The 13,987-nt window shown below is 52.7% G+C and overlaps 5 protein-coding genes across 5 annotated transcripts; 2 read left to right on the top strand and 3 right to left on the bottom strand.

Moving 5' to 3' along the window:
• Positions 1–379: 379 nt before the first annotated feature.
• On the bottom strand, positions 380–1,090 carry ATEG_09394 (DUF1770 domain-containing protein; the record flags this gene model as incomplete). Its single annotated transcript, XM_001218015.1, has 3 exons — positions 380–418; positions 514–708; positions 782–1,090. 3 exons carry the CDS (start codon positions 1,088–1,090, stop codon positions 380–382), a joined length of 543 nt encoding a protein of 180 aa, XP_001218016.1.
• Positions 1,091–1,578: 488 nt separating this feature from the next.
• On the top strand, positions 1,579–3,034 carry ATEG_09393 (adenosine kinase; the record flags this gene model as incomplete). Its single annotated transcript, XM_001218014.1, has 7 exons — positions 1,579–1,630; positions 1,700–1,715; positions 1,790–1,943; positions 2,001–2,342; positions 2,414–2,751; positions 2,801–2,914; positions 2,995–3,034. The coding sequence occupies 7 exons, from the start codon at positions 1,579–1,581 to the stop codon at positions 3,032–3,034; spliced, it is 1,056 nt and encodes a 351-aa protein (XP_001218015.1).
• Positions 3,035–3,901: 867 nt separating this feature from the next.
• Positions 3,902–6,850, bottom strand: ATEG_09392 (uncharacterized protein; the record flags this gene model as incomplete). Its single annotated transcript, XM_001218013.1, has 5 exons — positions 3,902–4,906; positions 4,962–6,178; positions 6,225–6,402; positions 6,470–6,758; positions 6,822–6,850. The coding sequence occupies 5 exons, from the start codon at positions 6,848–6,850 to the stop codon at positions 3,902–3,904; spliced, it is 2,718 nt and encodes a 905-aa protein (XP_001218014.1).
• Positions 6,851–7,537: 687 nt separating this feature from the next.
• On the top strand, positions 7,538–8,411 carry ATEG_09391 (uncharacterized protein; the record flags this gene model as incomplete). Its single annotated transcript, XM_001218012.1, has 3 exons — positions 7,538–7,894; positions 7,964–8,053; positions 8,121–8,411. The coding sequence occupies 3 exons, from the start codon at positions 7,538–7,540 to the stop codon at positions 8,409–8,411; spliced, it is 738 nt and encodes a 245-aa protein (XP_001218013.1).
• A 675-nt stretch (positions 8,412–9,086) lies between these two features.
• On the bottom strand, positions 9,087–11,897 carry ATEG_09390 (uncharacterized protein; the record flags this gene model as incomplete). The annotated part of the gene is made up of 3 exons (XM_001218011.1): positions 9,087–11,562; positions 11,633–11,687; positions 11,765–11,897. The coding sequence occupies 3 exons, from the start codon at positions 11,895–11,897 to the stop codon at positions 9,087–9,089; spliced, it is 2,664 nt and encodes an 887-aa protein (XP_001218012.1).
• Between the last annotated feature and the right edge of the window lie 2,090 nt (positions 11,898–13,987).

Here is a 13,987-nt window from a genome sequence, read left to right as displayed (position 1 = left end):
CCTGCTGACTGCTAGATTTTCTGAGCGTTGAGTTACTATTAATGTATACGAGGTGGACCTGTATTAGGCGTTTGTGTGATGGGGGGCAAATTCCGGTCAATGTTGTAACCTAAAAGTCTGGCTATGAACGTCGATGAAGGGAGGCTACAATGTAGGGATTGTTTAGAATTAGGGAATGGCAATGGGCAAATATGGGTATATACCCCGTTCCAGTCAGATCGACAGTCGATATTTCACAATTAGGCAGGGAATGTATAGACCAGATATCTTCTCGGAACCGGCGAAGAGACAAATCATGCAGAAATGCATACATATAACGCCAGCCCGTAACTCCAGAATGCAACCGAACACAAGCAACAATGTACACGAAAGTCGTCACCTAGTCAGCCCCAGCGGTGGCAAATTGCGCCGTATAGAACTGTAAAAACTCCGTAAATGTCAGCCTCGAATCAACAGCCGCAACAAGACACGCGGAAGAACCAGGCACAGGGGGAGAAGCGGGCTACCACTCACGTCTTCGGCCTGCGCGGCCAACTGCCGATCATTCATGGACGGCAGGGGAGGCAATTTCCAGTTGTTGACCTCGTACCACCACCTGCGGATTCTGCTTCCGAGGGTCTGTCCGCTGAGCGAGGCGTTGCGGTTCCAGAAGCGCCAGCCGGACAGCGCCAGGGTCCAGAGGGTGCCTTGCATGAGGGGGAGGAGAACCTGCGCGGGTGGATTGTTAGTTCAGACGGTCTTAGTTTGCCCATAACTGATGGTGTAATGAGGTTTGCCGTACCTGATCGCGGATGGTGATCCATGCGACTCGTCCCCAGGTGTCGGCGCCGCGGATACTGGCCAGATAGCTTTGCTCGAAGCGCAGGTCGGGCAGCGGTGGGAGGGTCTGCCGACGGGGAACCGAGCGGACCATGTGACGGGGGTCTACTACATCGGAAGAGATGCTCTCGGTGTCGGAGGGAGCATGGTCGACGACGGGGAGCTTCTCGGAGGTGGCTGTTGACGGATTGATGTCGTGGAAGGGGGAGGGGTTTCTCTTCAAGGAAGCGGACTGAATGGTCTCTGCAATTCCAAGAGGGGCGTCAGCCATGGTGGAGAATAGAGAGAGAAGGTCTCGCGTTATGGGGGTTGTGGAGAGAAGTAAGTGTGTACTCTGTGTATTCTGGAGTAGAAAGACGATGAAGTCAGGGTCATGGGCCACTAGACCCTTTTGGGAATCCCCGATATCGCCGACAACAAGAAGTCCGTATACTTCTTCTACTGTCACTACTTCTTCTATACTTCTTGTAGACTCTAATTCATACATCATATGCCTCTAACGGGACCTTATATTAGCTACCTTTCCTTAGATCTAATCCACTTCTTCAAATCCACTATTGTTGGGCTGAGAATCACCATGTCTCCTGCAACACAGCAGCGGCAGTATTATTCACCGCCCCGCATGCCCCTCCGTCGATAATCCTCCAGATTCCCCTCCTCCACTGCACTCTCTCTTCTGCTTCCTCCTTCTTTGACCTCCCTCCCACCCTTAACTCTCCCTCAATCCCCTCAAAACCCCCAGATTTCTATATATCCACCATGGCTGCCCCTCAAGGATACCCCTTCCTCTGTCTGGAGAACCCCCTCCTCGGTATGTACCACTCCTCCATAAGCTGATACATCCTGGTCACTCTGTTTGCTGACATTCAGCAACATCTAGACATCCAGGCCGTCGGGTATGTTGACACCCAGAATGAGCATCAAGTGATATGTGGAATATTTCAACCGACTAACCCGACAATTCAACCAGTGACGCCGCCCTCCTGCAAAAGTATGGCCTGAAGGACAACGATGCTATCCTCGCCGAGGACAAGCACATGGGCATCTACGAGGAACTGCTCCAGAACCATGACGCCAAGCTGATTGCTGGTGGTGCCGCTCAGAACACTGCCCGTGGCGCCCAGGTACTGCCTCTCTGCAATGCAAAATCCGAAACGAGCTAACCCACGGTCCCCATGTAGTACATGCTGCCCGATAACTCCGTCATGTACATCGGCTGTGTCGGTAAGGACAAGTATGCCGATATCCTCAAGGATGCCTGCAACAAGGCCGGCGTCCACACCGAGTACCGCGTCGACGAGGTCCAGCCTACTGGCAAGTGCGGTGTTGTGATCACTGGCCACAACCGCAGCATGTGCACCCACCTCGCCGCTGCCAACGAGTACAAGATTGAGCATCTGAAGCAGCCCCACATCTGGTCGCTCGTCGAGAAGGCCCAGGTCTACTACATTGGTGGCTACCACTTGACCGTCTGTGTCCCCGCCATCCAGGCTCTGGGTGAGGAGGCTGCCGCGAAGAATAAGGTAAGAGACCCTGACCGGGTTGGGAGAACACCCTGGATGATATTGACTACGCCACTTACTCCCCGTTCTAGATCTTCATGCTCTCTCTTTCTGCCCCCTTCATCCCCCAGTTCTTCAAGGACCAGCTCGACACCGTCCTCCCCTACACCGACTACACTTTCTGCAACGAGACCGAGGCTCGCGCCTACTCCGAGAGCCACAGCTGGGGTACCGATGACGTCGTCGAGATCGCCAAGAAGCTGGCTCAGCTGCCCAAGAAGAACACCAACCGCCCCCGTGTCGCCATCGTGACCCAGGGCACCCTCCCCACCATCGCTGCCACCGTCAAGCCCAACGGCGAGGTCGAAGTCAAGGAGTTCCCCGTGCACGAGGTTGCCAAGGAGAGCATCAATGATACCAACGGTGCTGGGTAAGCTTCACCTCTGAAGTTCCAAATGTCCACACACTAACGACTCTAGTGATGCCTTCGCTGGTGGTTTCTGCGCTGGTGTTGTCCAGGGCAAGTCCCTGGAGGAGAGCATGCACATGGGCCAGTGGCTCGCCAGCCTCAGCATCCAGGAGCTGGGTCCCTCGTAAGTCACCCCCGGAGCAGGGTTGACAAGATGCGCCACGCGATGTATCCCCGCGAAACAATATGCTAACGAATGAATAGCTTCCCCTTCCCCAAGAAGACCTACACCCCTTCTAACTAGGCATCGGCGCCCTGCTACCAAAATAAGTAAACAAGAAAGAAAACAGCGAAAGCTTCAACAACTTCACGGAGCGAAATATACACTGCAAAAGTTTAGGATTTCAACCTTCTATACCCGACTTGGTCATGACTTAACGTCTTAGACTTGTTTTTCTTTTACCCGTATCTACTTGGACGTGAAAATGCGACCCGAGGTCGTGGGTTATGATATGATATAGCACATGATAGATAGAAGTCGCAGGGATGACGTTCTCAACAACGATTTAATGAACGAGTTCTTTGATTCTACCAGTACGACTCGAATTGAAAGTGTCTTCGTTCCGCAGCGGTAAAGACCACTGGACACTTCTGAAACATTCGAGAGCGACTAGGCGAGAATAAGAGCAAAAAGTAAGACAAAGATGAAATCCAAGCTACAACAGAAAGATATTGTTCAACAGAAAAACATGGTTCGGCGTTTGGGACCCGTTGGTTGGCTTCTCGTGCGTCTGGATTCAAAATGTACCTTCACCAGCTAACTCGGCATCGACCGTTCCATTCCAGGGAAAGTACTGTCTGTATGGGCGAAAGGCCGAATCCAGAGCGCAGAAACCCTACACTACACATGCCTAATCTACTAGCGACGTAGTGGATCAGGTGCTAGAGCGAGGGAGAGAAGACCGGACGGAGTTGGGGATAAGAACCTTAGCCCTCTGCACGGGAAAGCGGGAATGAGAAGAGGTGGTTCTATATCTGAACCCCGGACCTTGGGCATTCGGCGTGGACCTTGACGTCCATGTCACTTGCCAAACCTCGAAAGTCCTGGTCATCTGCCATCTGTGTTCCTGACGCTGTCTCCAGACCAGAGTTGAAAACTGGCGGCCTCCTGTCAGCCTCCATGGCCGCATGGGGGTGTCTGGCCGATGGCACCGTAGGCGGATCTGCGGTTGTTGCTCAACCCCGAGGAGCTGGGATATCCTGCTCCCGAGGTGAGCGTGCTGGCGAGGAAGGCGTCGTTGGCCCACGAGGCGTTCACCATACCGCTGGATAGCGGTTGGCTGGGCAGACCGACGTCGATGCCACTGGCTCTGTCCCAGCTCATGCTGGGATGAATATGATGCGAGGCGGGACTGGATGTTGACATCCATGGAGACATAGGGTTGGGTCCGTTGAGGGAGCTTTGGAGCTGCGATTGGCCCAGGAGATTTTGCCGAAGGAGGAGGTCGTTCATGGCGGGATCTTGAGACGGACCATGGCTGCTGGGGCTAGCGATTCTTCCCGGCATGATGTTTCCTGGGTGTTGCCCTAGACCTGGTGGAGATCGAGGGACTGAGGCCTCCCCGCCTACTTTAGTCGAGAATTCCGTGTTCCATATGCTGGGGATAGCGGGCAGGGAGGGGCGCGGTGTGTAGGACTGCTGCGAGGGGCCCCGGGCCAGCGCCGCCGAAGAGGCCATTGGTGGCCCCAGTCCTGGAGGAGCGACGGGGGTCTGGCGAGGCGGAAAGTTCTCTTCTCGGAAGATGGAGTCCGTGCTGGGATCGAAGTACTGAGAGGAGGTTGGTTGGGCGCTTTGTGGGAAAACAAGCTGTTCCGGAACCATGGGAGCGTTCTCGTACGTGTCGGACTCAACCAACCGTTCTACACCTTCGACGATGCGGTGCATGCTGGCGGACATAGACGCGGAGGCGGACTGAGAACCACCGAAAACACTTTTCACATCCGCAGTATGCTGGGGATCACGCGCCACCTGCTGCACCTCGTCTCGCTCAATGCTCGCGGACGAAAGCGTGTGGTGATGGCCGGATGGGCTGGCAAAGAACTGAGAGGGCAGGCCATCTTCTTTATAGATGAAGGTTTTCTTGTTTTCGTCGTCGACCAGTGCAACAGGGATTTTCTGCGTCAAGAGTTAGTCACCAATTTGAAACGTCGAGGACTCCCGTTCATCATACATTGCTCACGACCAAGTCGAGGCCATCGATCACGAACTCGCGGATTCGATAGAGCATTTCTATGTTGGGGTGATTTCTTTCCACTCCAGGGTCGTTCATCCGAGGTTTCTGGCGGCCGTTCGTATCCAAGTATCTACGAGACGTCGCCTCTTTAATCAGCGGTACAAAACACAACGTCTCTTCGTCCTCCTCCAGAAGATAGTCGACCTCTGGAAGATGGACCACATCGAACGTGGAGGCGAGGAGAGTCAGCGTGTTGGCGTATATCTTCCAAAATTCCGTGATCTGAACGGCCAATGGAGTGTCTTTCTCCTCCTTGTAGGCCACCAGTAAGTGACTGACGGTAAGAAGCCAGGAACTGTAGTTCCGAAGAGCTGGGAGCACGCGACGAGCGACAACAGTGACCTTGTCTGGCCCGGTCTTTGTGTCGTTGGGACCTGAGTCGTCGACGGCGAAGCGCTCCACTTCAGCCAGCAGAATTTGGAGCAGCGTGAAAAATGTTTTCACATTGATCCGCTGGAAGAAGAGGCTTGCATTCGACACCGATTCTTCTAATTCTGGATCAGCAACTCCTCTTTCAGCTTTGCGACTCGACCGAGATTTACCAGTTGAGCGTGTCCTGGAAAAATCCTCCGCGGCAATATTGATAAGACAGAATTTCTGCAAGGTGCCTTCCAAAGACCGTTCTTTGAGGTCAACGGCTAGCTGGTTGAGCACTTCGCTCTCTAGCTCATCATGTTCGGGGAAGTCGGCCCCGCGGTAGCACTGGGCGTGTAGATAAACAAACCAAGGTGCCAATGCTCTTCCCGGAATCCCAGCATCTTCCGGACGTATCAATTCCCTCTTGGCCCAAGCATTCATTACCTTTCGAAATTCAATCTCCAGGTTACCCTTGGCTGATGGATGAGGTTCCTGGGCGGCTAGCGCCCTGTAGAGGTGATAAGTGGCCCTCAAGTGGTTGCCATCAGCAAGGGCAATAACGGCCAACTGATTGTGCGAAGCCCCAGAGGCAGGATGGATTACCATTGCCAGGTCATAATACCCAATGGCTGGACCCCAATTGCGGTCCTTGGGAACAAGTTCGGTTTCGCGGTAGCGCGAGAGATCCCCGAGACGGATCAGAGTTGCGTGACAAGATTGCAGGATGCGTTTTCGAAGTTCGTCGGACACGGCGGGGGCAGACTCCTCCGCCGAAAGATCTGACCGCGACACCGACACTGATCAACGAAGGCTCATGGTTACAATTAGAACGGTATTGCTCACTGTCAAAGTTGAACTTCCGCGCAACCTTCTCGAGTTCCGCGATGCCCCCAAAATGTGACGACAGTTGTTGGATGTATCCCCGGTAGAATCTCTGGCTGGATTTGATGAACTCGAGGTAGTGTTTTTCGAGCTTCCTCTTTTCCACCGGTCTCTTTTTCTTTCCATTTTCCTCGCGAAACTGCGTCCGAGTATCTGGGTAAGCGCTGGCTCGTGTGAGAGGTGCTGGAGCGAGTTCTGGCACTCACGCGAGCAAGTAATTTGCGAAAGCGCGTATTTATTTTGAGATGCGCATCCCAAAGGCGAGTCTCGACGTTGTTAGCGCGAGCCGCTTCAAAGTCGAGTAGAATGGCATTCTGGCAGGCGACACGGAATCTGTTGCGGTAACAAGCGACTGTGGTTAGTTTCAGGTTGCGCGAATGATTACCACACAGTAGGCAGCGGACTGACTCGGAAAGGAATTGAGAGATCTCCGTGAACGTCGGCTCTTTCTCGGCGAGGCTCTTCAAAAGCTCCTTTTCGGCATCGAGCGCATTCCTGTACGTTTCTGTTTAGAACGACAACAGCTCTCAGCCAACAGATCGAGAGATTACTACTGACTGCCACGTAGTCTGGAACGCGGACGCCATGCTCAGGACGGATGAGATCACGGCGGAGTCACTCCAGCGATGACTTCGCCCGTCAGATGGCTATGGCTGGCTGGACGTCTGCGGGCGACAAAAGCAGTGAACGATCCATCAGTAGTATATAGGGCGGACGGCGGGGAGAGCAAAGTTGGCGCAGGGTGGGATGGACGTTTCGATATCGGAGGGGGAGGGATCTCCACGATACACGGAGGCGATCGGGGAGGATAGGATCAGTGAAAGGAAAGAAGATGAGTCCAACGTGCGATGACGAGGGACGGATGGTTGAAGCCGCCGCTCACCCGAAGAGAAGCAGGGCGCATAAGTCAGAGGGATGGGGATGGAGGTGAAGATGAAGATGAGGGATGAATGGGAAATTCTTTTGGTTGACGGTGATGAATGGAGATTAATTACCTAAATTACCCAAACGGGGAAAATTACCTAAAGATGGCGCAACATCCAATCATCGATCCCCCGCCAGGTACGCCGTCTTCCTCTTGTATACAACTTCTTCTTCTTTCACTGACATCTATGCGCTCTATTCTCTCGAATAATGGGTCGCTTCTTCTCCTATCAACTTCTCCTATCAACACACTGATCCGACTCCCATTCCCATTGACCCCGCTGTAATCACCGTCGCAGCATCCAACAGCACCATACCAAGACACCCAGAACCAGCTGCGCCGCAGAAATATGTCTAAACGCTCTCGAAGCCTGTCTGCATCCTCCTCTGTCGATCACTCGCTAGAGAGTCGGTCAAAATCCCCCTCCCCGGCCTCGTCCACCACCTCTCTCGGCCGCTCCAAACTTCCTCTCCTGGACACCTCCAGCGGCGCTGCAGTCGAAGTGATGCGTTGTTCCCTGCCGCCGCATCGAGAGACCCTCTCTTTCACGTCGTATGACGACTACGAAGTTCACTACCTGCAAACCCACGTCAACCGATGCTCGCAATGCGGCAAGAATTTCCCAACCGACCGGTTTCTGAATCTGCACATTGAAGAGAACCATGACTCTCTTGTGGCCGCACGACGAGAGCGAGGCGAGAAGACAGTGTGTACCTTCTGACCGCTAACAAGCCATGGACCAAATCAGGGTGACTGATCCGTTCGTCGCATCTAGTATGGTTGTTTCATCGAAGACTGCGAGCGGAAGTGCTCGACTCCGCAGAAACGCAGAATGCATCTGATAGACAAGCACATGTTCCCCAAGGTAAATCAATCCCACGTAGATCGATCTGGTAGTGCCGCTCCATTGTACGAGCTGACTAACATACCAGACATACAACTTCTACATCGTGAACGATGGCATCGACAAGCAGACGTCAATGCTGCGACCAACGCATACGCACCGCCGGCGCGTATCTACTGCAACCTCCCCGCAGGCAGGCCGCCTGCGATACCGGCAGACATCGCTGTCGCAACCGAGTCCGGTGTCCGACGCGCCCCCCCCGACAGCCCAGCAGGAGCCAACAGACTCGGAGATGGCTGAGCTGGAGACGTCAATGTCTGCATTGCGATTCGTTCCGGCAAGCGTCACCAAAAATAAAGCGGCTTCGAATCTTCGATAACCCCATTCCGCGCAAAGCCAATCTAGCGAGATGCCATAATGACCTAATGTAAAGACTGGAATATACCTAGTATAATGACCATGTTGGATGACGAAAATATTGAGAAAAAGGCAAGAATAGTCATTCAATTACTTCAAGGGGAACAATCGTAACATCAGTTATAGCAGCCGTGTCTCCGAAACAAGGAGTGAAAGTGAAGGAAACAATAAAACCTGATCATCAGGCCATCAAGAAAGAAACGACAAGGGATAATAGAGAAAAGAAAATCAGCGAAGGGCATTTTTTTTGGGCTTTCCCAACCTTTGCCACGCCAAAAGCAACAAGACCTGATGACATAGAAACATTATAACATCACAGCATATCAAACCACGAGAGATATATACAGAGGCAAGCGGGAGAAGAAAGATAATGGACACGGGTATACAGCTGCATAATTTGCCAGGAAAGCGCACGCCCATGCCCAAGGATCGTAATGAACAGGGCATGCATAATCATGACGCACCCCACCTGACCTGTCCTATAGCGTCCAAAAAATACGCGTGGCCCTTGAGGTATTGAGTGAACAACCCATGAAAGTGCAGCGACATCAGACCAACGTGGTCAGAGACAACAAGACAAAACCCTAGCGAGACGCAGGTAGAAGTGTGTGGACCGACAGGGATGGGAGATATGACGTTATATCTGAGTCTCCAAGAGGTCTGCATAGGCATCTAGGCTCGACCCAACTAGATCCACAATGGCCCAGCTGGTGTTGCCCTTGAACGTTCTAGCCCACACGCGCACAATCGCAACACTGAGCTGCTTGGCTTTGTATGGGTTCGCCATAAAGTCCACGTCAGGCGCCCCAGGGGGATCAACAGCCATGTCTGTTTCGTCCATCATACTTTTGATCCATAAGAGGAGTTTCCTCTCGTGTTCCGTCAATCGTTGTTCTGACTGGGTCATTGGGATCGAAAGTAGCCACCGGCTTAGAAGAAAGGCGCATTCCAAGCTACATAGAGAGTGCTGGATGCTCCAAAAGAATGAGTGAGTTTTGGCCACAAAATCGATACCCAGGCGGACGGGGATGGACAAAGCATGCGCCGAATGCAACAATGCCATGATAAGACGCGGGCTTCGTGCTATCGGAGGGGACTCTGTCAAGGCTCGCGCAATCTGGACAGGATCTTGAGTAATGAGACGGCGGTAAGGGCCCAGGTCCACGTGCAGACGAATATACGCCAGGCCGAGGAGGGCTGTGGATGTGAACGCAATCGGGCCGGCCGGGTTCTGGGGGTCAATGCTTGATTCGGGAGTCCGTTTCCATAACGCTTTCCACGCACTGAGGGAGCTGTCCAAGACAGTAAGGTCTTCCTGCCTCAGGCTGGTGCTTTGCAGATACGGGGCAGAGAGGCAGAGCTGACGAGCAAAGAAAATTTGCTGGATGAGAGCATGAATCAAGATGTAGTTCCCGAGAGGAGAGATAGGTGCCGAAGAGCTCGTTACTGCAGATTTCTGGAACAACTTGGCGAAGGCCTCCTGGAATGGCACCTCCGATGCGTTCCGGGAGCGAATCACTCGCCGCCACTGGGCAGCGTTGTTGGCTTTCCAAACGTCGTGGGAACAGGGCATATTCAGCTTCAACTCCGCGTTTAAAATCAGTGGGGGAATGTTGTACATGATAGAATGGAGGTTGAAGAAACAATAGACGATGAGCTTTGTGCGCCTGTTACCCTCCCTTCGAATCCAGTCTTCCCAGTTATTAGGGTCAGGGATAATTGGGGACTCCGACAGCCCATGCTCTCTGACAAGTCTTGCCAGAGTACTTTGAAGTGAAAGAATCTCCCGTAAGAGTTCAGGATGCCTTTCCCAAGAAGCGAAGACGGTCAACAGTAAGAAAGTTCTGATGACTTCCATGTGGGCATCTGAGTCTGGAGGGGCGTAGCCAGAAGAATCAATTGGCTGAGAGAGGTGGTGATATGGCTGCTGCTGTTGCTGCTGGAACGGGCTAGTGGTGTGGTTTGAAGGGGTAGACGACCCACGGGATTCGTGGAGCCCTGACGTGGGAGAGAAGAAATTCCATGTTGGGCATTGCACTTGCTTACTGTCCCTTCTTTGGAGCCTCTCAAGCAAAATCGCTTTGGCCGCGTAGAACAGATCAATACCGCGATTATTTTCAAAGCGATAATGCGATCCCGCGGCGGCTAGGGCCAGCGTGAGCTCAGGGGAGCATTTTGCGACAGAAAGGGTTGGGACATGGATGAAAGGAAGATGTTCGTTCAAGCCGTTGATATAGCCGGCAAAGAAGCGAGACAAGGCATGCCGCGAGGGTGGGACAAAGCCCCTTGGGAGAACGTGAGCGAATTCCTCAAGCTTGGAGATGAAGACCTGTCGATCGGTGTTTGATATGTCCCATGCAGGACGGGGCCCTTCATCCCCAAACCCGAGGCGGTCGTCTACTTCTTGAGACTCGGGCTGCAGTGAAGGAAGACGAGAGCCGAAGTTAGAAAAGGACGGCGGCTCATCAGCCGTACCTCGGGAATCGCTCATGATATCCGTCCCTAGTCTAGAGGTTTCGCGAATTGTGGGCTTTGAATCAATTGAAAGGCTGGTTGGAGGCAACAGAGGGTCCTCAACGGACGAAAACACCCCCGAGTCCCAATCCGAGGAAAGGCCGACGCTTTCGAGAAAGACTGTAAAGTCTTGAACCGGATCTCCTAGATCGGTGAGATCCAAGATGGACGGTTCAACACCATAGTTGTCGGTGATCGCTCTCTCCGGAACATGGGGGACCGGTGGAGGAGGAGGAGGAGGCACGTTTTGGGACGCCTTCAAACTCTCCTGTTGACCCTCCAGAGCGACATGACTAGCGGCATGTGATAGTAGATTCAAATCATACCCCCACGACGGGTTGAAATGAGTTGTCTCGACAATAGGAGGCGGTTGGACCTGTACCTCAGGCGGCGGTGGTGGCGGCGGGGGTACGGGTTGGGAATGAACGGGCACAGCATCCGCAAGTTCTAGCATGCGAGACTCATGAGGATGATGATGAGTGGGCGGCACTATAGAGGAAGGAGTCTGGACAATATCATGATTGCTATGGTTTCGATGTTCTCGATTGGCTGCAGCCTCGGCCGGATGGACTAATCGTTCATGTCGCACCAGAAGGTCGCTGCATCGGGTTTCCCCTCCCAGATTAGCGGTAGGTTCATCAACGTTGCGGCGACTGGAATGAGGTTTACCTTCTCGCAAAGGACTTGGAGCAAATATCACATGAAAAGGGCTTCTCCTTGGTGTCTGGGACGATGGGTTAGCCATGGAGGACGAGGGAGGCTCGAGGTCCGACATGGACAGGAGGCTCAGGGTTACTCAACGGGTGCGGAGATGGCGTTGGAGATGTTCCAGCCGGGCAAACGACCTGCTGCAATATTCGCAAGACAGGGATTTCCGATGAGCGGTGGTGTTCTTCTTCCTCACTTTCCCGGGGGCAGTTCTCTCGTCCTCCATCGCGGGTTATAAGGCTGAGGGAGTTGGAGCATGTCCGTTCCAGATGGAATCACAGACGAGCGGGGAAGAAAAACTGTGGGGTTTCGATGAGGGGGTTTGCGTCGGGTCACGTGGTGTCCTCTTTGTCTGTTTCTACGCACCTCGAGAGACTTACAGCCTTACCTACAATCCACATAGACGATGGACAGATAGTATCCTGTTGTTTCATCTCCTCAATCTCTACATCCCATCTATCAGGACCATAGTATGGCATGGAGGACCTGGGGTATCTGATTCACCTGATCGCAATGACCACGCGAGATTCAGTATCTTCATCCGCATCCCCACTGGTGCGGAGATGCATACATTCGACTCTGCAAACTTGGTGATTGCAACCCTATCTCTCCTCATGGTCTCCTCATAGCCGGGAAGGAGATCCATGGCCGACGGGATGGTAGGCATAGAGTCAGCGTCGTGTCTGGTCACATATTACTTGATCTTTCATACCAGATACCACCAGAGGTTTCAACCGGGTCAAACGTATGACATAGGTAACCTGATGATCCAACAGACTCTGCTTGCCACAGAATTCGCCGAATACCTACCTACCTACCTACCTACTCACCGGTATGAACTGATCTTCCTGCATATCATACCTAGGCTGGAATACTCAACAATAATCAACCTCCATAAAGAATGCTCAGCTCAGTGTCACATGTCCCATCCTTTGTTCCCACTCCAGGCTCATGATGGAAACATTCTCTCCCTGCCTGCAAGGCAAGGAGAATCGAATTCTTTGGTCTGAGGATAGCTACCTTACCTACTCAGCACCGTGTTTCAAGTGACCGGGGGAATTTGGAGACACACTCAATGGCTGAGTCAATTTTCAGCCCGGGGCTTTTTTTTCTACTCCGAGTGTTTCTATGGATAGAGACACTAGTGACACCCAAGGGCGTTCTCGAAGTGGCTCCTCTCCCTTGCGTAGAGTGTGTTCTTTATTGATTATTATTTTCTCCATCGGATTTGTTTACCTTTTGCCAGATTCGCTCTTGAAACAGACCGGGACAGCCTATCTCTGCGAGTCAGAACTTTTCTGACTAGCGTACCAAATTGAATCGATTCCGTAAAACAGTCAGAGGTCATCAAGGAACCTGCAGTCGTCAGCAGGTTTCAGACCGGTTGTATAGCTAGCCGACCCGATGGAGCCTGGAGATCTAGGTTTATCGTCAAACGAAGAGGGGCCTAAAGAAAAAAAGGACCGGGAGAGTAACGCCAATCGACCATTTGGAATTCAAGGGGTTCTGGAAGGACTCCGCTGGGTGGATTTTCCTACCAAAAATATCTGTCTCATCATGATCACATCGGAAAGGGGGAGTCTAATCCGAAGTAGCAGCCATTGAACCAGAACCCCCGCCGCACGAAGAATAGGAAGTTCTAGCTACTAACTAAATAGTACTCAGGGATCATAAGTATACTCTGTATAGTAATCTAGAATGGTAAGAGAAGAGAAAAATCGCGACTAGACATTATCCTCCACGACATTAGTAACAGAACATAACACAGCATCCCCTCCAACGCATCGGGACCGCGTGTTTCAGGTTGGGCCCTCCTGACAAATCAGGTGGTGAAGCTGGTCCCCGGCCGATCGGGGCAGTCAGTGCTGCTTTTGTTTCAAGACCGCGTGCTTATCGTTGGGCTTTTCCCTCCACCACATCACCGCTTCACCCTCCTCACGGCCCTTTTTCCTTTTTCTCCTCCCTCTTCTCCCCTCTTCCTCCCTCCATTTCTCCTCTTCTCTCGTCTCTCTTCCTCTCCACGCTTCGCTCCTCCTTTCAGTCGACGCCCTAGCGCCGTCATCTCTGATAACATCAGATTCTAGACTGTCAAGACGATCATCGGTCGTGATATAATACGGGGAGCGTTGTTTTTTGTTCGGTGACCCCATCAACTCTTCTAGACCTGTAGGTCTCTATCCCAGATCGCGACTTCTCCTCGTGTGCCCTCAATCCTGTCAGGGAACTAACCCGCTGTCCTGTCGCCTTCAGACATTTGATCATGCATTGATTCATCGTCAATCTGCATCGGGCCCTCTTGTTCCTAAGCGGTGTACG

This window comes from Aspergillus terreus, genomic scaffold (genome assembly GCF_000149615.1).
Source record: "Aspergillus terreus NIH2624 scaffold_14 genomic scaffold, whole genome shotgun sequence".
In the NCBI taxonomy this organism is placed as follows: Eukaryota; Fungi; Ascomycota; class Eurotiomycetes; order Eurotiales; family Aspergillaceae; genus Aspergillus; species Aspergillus terreus.
Note: the sequence above shows the minus strand (reverse complement) of the source record. Positions and strands in the feature narration are given on the sequence as shown.